The sequence below is a fragment of the Corvus brachyrhynchos genome, unplaced genomic scaffold (assembly GCF_000691975.1).
Source record: "Corvus brachyrhynchos isolate BGI_N302 unplaced genomic scaffold, ASM69197v1 scaffold525, whole genome shotgun sequence".
NCBI classification, from domain to species: domain Eukaryota; kingdom Metazoa; phylum Chordata; class Aves; order Passeriformes; family Corvidae; genus Corvus; species Corvus brachyrhynchos.
The window spans coordinates 325034-331476 of record NW_008238341.1 but is presented as its reverse complement, the minus strand read 5'-3'; the positions used below and the strand labels follow the sequence as shown (position 1 = coordinate 331476).

The following is a 6443-nucleotide window of genomic DNA, read 5'->3' as shown; positions in this document are numbered from 1 at the left end:
CCAGGGGCAGCCCGGCTGTTTCAGCTCGCCAGGACAGAAAGGCAGCCGCGTGAAGCCCAGCCTTGGTGCCACACCTTGTGTCAGACGCATTTTTGGGCTGCTGAATCGCTGCCCCGCCCTGCTGTAACCCCTGACCGGCCACAAACGGGTTCCCTTGGAGATCTCGCCTGGAGGTCCGAGCTAGACCTGGGGCACATCCCCACTGCTCAGAGGACGCCAGGTTTTCTGCAGCTGGGTAAAATATTCCTTCCACGTCGTCTGTCTCAATCAACACTGACATCCAGTGGCTCGCCGGGATGACGACAGCCGGAGCGCCCTGTGGAGATGTACAGGTGGACAGACCTGGCCAAGGATGCCTGTTGCTCCACAGCCTTCCATCAGCATTCCTGGGCAATCACCACGGGGAAGCAAACTCCCCCCTGCTTGCAAATCCAAGACAGGAGAAGCCTTGCGCTTCCCAAACTTTCAGGGCTCTCAAGTAGAGTCACACTTGGGAATTCTCCCTGGTTTTCAGGGGCAGCAGGGCTCAGGGAGCAGATGTGGGCATGCTGCTGAGGGACCCCTGACTTCACCTACCTGACCCACATCACTGCAGGTCATGACTAAGATGTGCAGGACCCCTCCAGCTGCTTTCTCCCAAAGCACGAGGCTCAAACCTGGCCAGGAAACTGGGATAAACCCCCAGAATATCTCTAGGAAGCAACAGGAGGAAATGGGGTTTGAAAGAGCACACATAGCACTGTCCTACCTGGAAGAGCCATGGATCCACCATGGCAGACCTGTGGGATACTCTCAGGAAAAGCTACAGGAACTGTTCTCCCATCTCCAGCCTCCCCTTGCCTCAAACTGCAAGCGGAGTATCCCACTTGATGGAAAACCAGGAAAACAGCCACTGCAGGCCCCCCAAAGGGTCACAACATGGCCCCCCACTGCCACAGCAGTGACAAGGGCTGCTGGCTTCAAGGGCACGCTGAGGCCTCAGACAGGGAGACTGGGAAAAGATTGGGAAGCAGCTGCTCCTGCCAGAGCCCAGGGGAAGCAACTAGGTCCCCCTCCCCAAGGTGACACAGTGCCAGGCTGGGACGTGACAGCCCTGGCAGACAGATTTTGGGGACTGTCAGCCACCCCCCTGGCAGCTCTTGGACCACCAGGCTGGCCCCAGAGTTGGGTCTCAAGGACCTGGATTCATGTCCCAAGTCCCTTCCTAGAGCTGTTAATCACACGTTTCTGACACAGGGGTTAGTTAACCCCCACCTCACCAGGCTCACAGCCCGGGGAAGATCCCTGGGCTGAGCCAGAGAGGGGGTGTTGGCCAGACACCCCTCAGCTGGGCTAAACCTGCAGCCTCCTTCCTGCTTGGGATGCATCTGGATCCAAGGAGACACACAGGGTCCCCAGGAGTAGCACAGCCCTCCTCCATCCACCCCTTTCCTGCCCTGCCCCAGCCACTATGGTGGATTCCAGCCAGGTCTCAATGTTTTGACCCTTACCGGGGGGATCAGCCCCCCTCAACCTGCCAAGGTCACTCCTCCTTCCCCGAACAGTGTGTCCACACACGGGTTATCCCCCCTGGCTGCCCAGGACAGCAACAGCCCGTCACCCCCAGCATCATCCCCATATCCATCCCTGTCCTCTGCCTGCACAGAGACAGACACAGGCACTACGAATGTCTGTACAATTTTTGGGGAGGGATGGGATGTTCCAGGACTCACCATCCAGCTGGGAAAAGGCAAGGCTGGGAAGCAGCAGCTTGCTGAGTGTGGGCTTGTGCCTGCAGAAATATTATGACAGGGATCTCTTCAGTGAGCGGCTTTGTGCTGGGATCGTGCACAGCCTTGGAAAGTGACACACACACACACCCCTCACACCCACCCCTGCAGAGCTAAAAAGGTGCAGGAGCAACTGGAGAGTAGCCACTGCTTTTCTTACCTTTCCTGGGAGAGAGGAGGAAGAGAAGGAAGAAGGGGATGGGGGGGTTGGAGCAACTTCACCCCCTCTTCCAGCCCCTCTGCGGCTGGGCTGGGGGGCAGGAGGAATCCCGAAGGCGACAGGCACAGCTGCGGAGCGCTTTTGTCTCTGGAAGACAGGGAGAGAGGGAAATGAGGAGAGAGGGAAAGGGAGGGAGAGAGGGAGAGGAGCAAGCGCCGGGGCTTGGGGTGGGGGAGCGCTGCACCACCAGCCACCTCAGCAACAGGAGGCATCACCCCTCCGGACCCTCCCCAGCGGGCAGCGGGGCGGGGGAAACCGGGGGATCCGGGGGGTCCCTGCGGGGCGAGGAGGGGTCTTACCGAACCGGCTGCAGCAACATGTGCCCCGGCGGGGAGGCTCTGCCCGGAGCCGGGAGGGTGTCTGGCTCCCCTGGGAGGGGGGGCTCCTGGATCCCCAGGGTGGGTCTCTCGCCCCCCACCGCTGTCTCAAAGTGTCCGGAGCTGTCTGGGTGACCATCACCATCATCATCATCACTCAGTGGAGCCATTTGTTTTGCCAAAGAGGTAACCATGACGATCCCCCCGAACACTCTGGCGGTTCCTCCTCCCCTCGCTCCCCTCCTGCGCCCGGGGGCTGCAGGGGAGGGAAAGGGCGAGGGGCGAAGCCCACCCGGGCGGAGGAGATGCCCCCGAGCTGGGCAGGCTGGTGGAAAAAACAGGCTGTGAACTCCCCTTACCCATCCCCACGACTTGTCTCCCCGGGATTTTCCGCAGCAGCTGCCGGGAGGGGAAGAACCCACCGCATTCACCTCTTGTCATCCCCTTCCTCTTTTAAAAGAGGGAAAGCACCCTAAAGCCTCCCAAAATCAGGATGCGTCACCCCTCACTGGCCTCCTCTGCACCCCTAGGCTGGATCTCTCTTCCACCCTTGCTGTTGTCCCCATTCACATCTCAGCTCAACCACTCTCCCCTCCCCAGGAACACCCAAAGCCCCTCAACCACAGCCCCCATCCATGGGGGTCTAGAAGGACCCTCCCCACGGGAGCAATGATGTCACTGAGGGATGTCCTTGGTGGGATACAGTCCCTGCCCATAGCAACTTAAACCCAGAAAAACAACTTGTAGAAAGGGGAAGCTGAGGCAGCTGGAGCGGCACAGACTTGGACATTATCCCAAAGCAGAGCTGGACAGGGAGCCTGGGTCAGAGCATATAGAGGGTAAAGCTTCTCCTTCTCCCCCTGCTCTCCAAGGACACATCCACGCCGTAGGATTGGGATCACTAGACATGTGGCATCCCCAATGACCCATCTTGTTCCCCAAGAACAATGTGCTTTAGAGGAGATGGCAAGAAACTCCACAAAAAAATGCCTGTTCAAGAATTTTTTCCTAAGCCCAGCCCCCAGGGCTGACTTCAGCCCTGAACCTCCAGAATTTATGGTTCTTGCTAGACAAATAAGTCAGCCGCCGAGAAACCCATGTCCTGTGTTCCCAGCGCCTGTAAATGTTTGTTTACCACTTGTGGCTTCTAGGAAGAAAATAACATATGTCAGGAGAAATCCTGGGATTCAAACCAACAAATGTGGTAGCAGCGGGGTATTTGTTTAGAAGATAAAGCAGCATCTGACACGGTGGATGAGGCAAGTGTGAGACCTCAGGAGGACACACACGGAGTTGTTTTGGGGGAATTAATATTTAGTGCTGATGGTGAAGCTGCATCACCACGGGCATCAATGAGGTGTTCAAAAGTGCTGCCCAAAACAGCTCACAGGGGCCTTCAGCTGGTGTTTGTTCCACCTCATCTTCTCCAGGTTGGCTTTGCCCATGACACCCCACCATCCACAAGGGCCAGCCCCTCCCAGGGAACAGCAGTGGGGAAGTGGATGGGTATAAATGAGGCAAAACTGAGGAGGGGACAAGCTAAAAATAGCATTTGAGGTCACCTAAGTGCCATCACTAAGTTTGTGGCTTTACCCCCCTGGGGCCAGGCAACAGCAGCATCTCTAACGACCAGAGAGGAGTATTTCCAGTCCTGGTTCACGCCTGGGTGGATTCTGGGACTGGCCAAGCACAGGACAGGCTTTCCAGGCTCATTTTCCGGCTCACTTGAGTGTGCAAGTGTGGTGCTCTTGTGCTGGGAGATTCAGATAGGCTCAAAACTGAAAAAAAGAACAGGAAGAAAACCAATACTGAACCAAATCTCCTGCTGGATGGACAGCAACGGGCACTGCCCATGATCTCCATGCGTGCTCTGTATGTAAATGCCATTTTCCTCAGCCTGGAATGCTCTGAAGAAACAAATAATCACCCTTCTGGGAGATCGTGATGACACAGGGCTGGGCAGGGACTGCCTCCTCCTCTTCCTCCTCCTCTTTCTTCTCCTCCTTTTCTTCTTCCTCTTCTTCCTCCTGGCAGCAGGTTTGTGTGTGAGCAAGGAAGACTCTGGCCTGGGTGGTGTGTAAGGACCGCAGATAATTCCAATGAAATTCCATCATCCAACCTCCACCATTGTGAGATCTCGTTCCAACACAGCCAAAGTCCGCTGGTGAGGTGAATTAAGCATTTATTTAAATTTGTCTGAATACTTATCTCATGTTTAAATGAATAAATATGTAATTATATGACAGCAGAGTCTCCAGCGAAATCAAGGACCCTGCACAGAACCCACAGGAAACCCACAGGAGCCCATCCCTGCTCCAGAGACTGAGGAGGAAAGTCCTTTCTCATGGACAGAACAGAGAAACACCCACCACAGTCACACCTCACTGACAGGCTTCACAGCCCTGAAAATCCCAAGGAATTATTGCAGCCAAGGTCAAGGAGCAGAAAGGAGGAATTGGAAGGATCTGCCCCCAGCCAGTGTTACCTGACCATGGTTGTCTTCTGCTCAGTGCCTCTGGTTTCCCCTCTCTAAAATGGGACTAATCCCAATTAAATATGTTTACAGGAGGTGTGTCTGCAAGAAAACACTAATTTGGGAAGCACGAGCCTGTCAGCCTCTGGGACTTCCCACATTCATCTTTATTTTTACCCTAATTAACTAATTAATGTCTCAGACTTGCCTTTGGCTGCCTGCTCTGTTCCCATTGAAAATCTCCTCACATTCAGCTCCCGTGTTCAGCGTCCTCCTGTTGCCATGGAAAAAAAAGCCATGATGTCACTTCCATAAATAAAGCTGCCAGACCCAAAGTTCAGGTGTGGGGCTGGGGAGGGATCCTGACGGATTGGGGGACACGGGGCTGCCACTTCCAAGCAGGAAACTGAATTAGATGGAAAAGCATCAGATAATAATATTTGATAATGACAGGGTTTAGTTTAAAGGAAAAAAACCACCCACAGTTGGTGTGAAGAGCAAAAGTGAAGGGTCCAGCCCTGCCGGGGATACGATTTCTCAGCACAGAAAGAAATAACAGCTCAGATGGAAGTTTTAGGCAATGGGAACAAATTAAGTGTCTCTGTTAAAGGGGAGGGGGAATACTGACACAGGGAAATAATCCTTGGTTTGGGAACTTGTGGCTGATGCCTGCAGGCTTGGCCATTTTACTGGTTCTGCTGCATGGAATAAAAACACAAATTCAGACCCTCGAGAGCTGCTCTTTAAAAGAAGGCTCAAGGAAAGGAACAGCAGCCCAGCAGGGAAATCCCACAGGCTCTTCCCACACTTCTTTCATTTCTACTTCCCCTTTTACTCCTCTTTATTCCAGGACCTTTAAAGAACAGGTTTGATACCAGGCCTAAGCTGGTTCCTGCTCTACAGCAGGAGACAGGACAGAAATGATTCTTCAGCTCCTGCCACTTCTACACCTCCATGACTCATCCTACAACCTTGTTTTCACCTCCATCCCTGTTCCAGACACGGAGCTGCAGTTCCCTCACAAATGTCACAGTGTCTGCGTGATCTTCCCCCAGCCCTGGCTCCCACAGGGACTCCATTCCATGGGAAACAGGAGCTCCAGCCTCACACCAAACAGGGGGGCAGACCCCACACCAGACAGCACGGCAGGGCCTGACCCCAGCCCCAAGCCAGCCAGGGGGCACAGCCCCAGCCCCACACCATATGGGGGGCCTGACCCCCAGGGAGGCCCAGGTCACACAGGGGACTGAGCCCCACATCCTGTGAGACACAGGCTGACCCCCAGACCCCCACATGATACTGGGGTCCTGATCTCAGCCCCACAGCATTCAGGGTACCAGGGCCCCAACTGCAGGCCCCCTCAACATAGAGGGGACCGGATTGCCCAGCCCCACCCCACAGAGTGCTCACAGCCCCACAGAGCACACAGGGCTCACAGCCGCACCCCACACAGGGCTCACAGCCTCACCCCACAGAGCACACAGGGCTCACAGCCCCACACAGAGCACACAGGGCTCACAGCCCCACACAGGGCTCACAGCCCCACAGAGGACACAGGGCTCACAGCCCCACAGACAGCCTCACCCCACACAGGGCTCACAGCCCCACAGAGGACACAGGGCTCACAGCCCCACACAGGGCTCACAGCCCCACCCCACACACGG

General features: G+C 55.5%; 1 protein-coding gene across 1 annotated transcript in view; it reads right to left on the bottom strand.

Annotated features, from left to right (window-relative positions):
• The window catches only part of VWA5B1 (von Willebrand factor A domain containing 5B1), a 30930-nt gene extending 25984 nt beyond the window's left edge, over positions 1-4946 (bottom strand). The window contains exons 1-5 of the mRNA XM_017735076.1: positions 4792-4946; positions 4234-4467; positions 2289-4084; positions 1930-2076; positions 1713-1771 (exon numbers count right to left, since the gene is read on the bottom strand). Of these exons, the coding sequence (XP_017590565.1) occupies positions 1713-1771; positions 1930-2076; positions 2289-2500 (418 nt within the window). The 5' untranslated portion in view covers positions 2501-4084; positions 4234-4467; positions 4792-4946. The remainder of the gene's footprint in view (positions 1-1712; positions 1772-1929; positions 2077-2288; positions 4085-4233; positions 4468-4791) is intronic.
• Positions 4947-6443: the final 1497 nt, after the last annotated feature.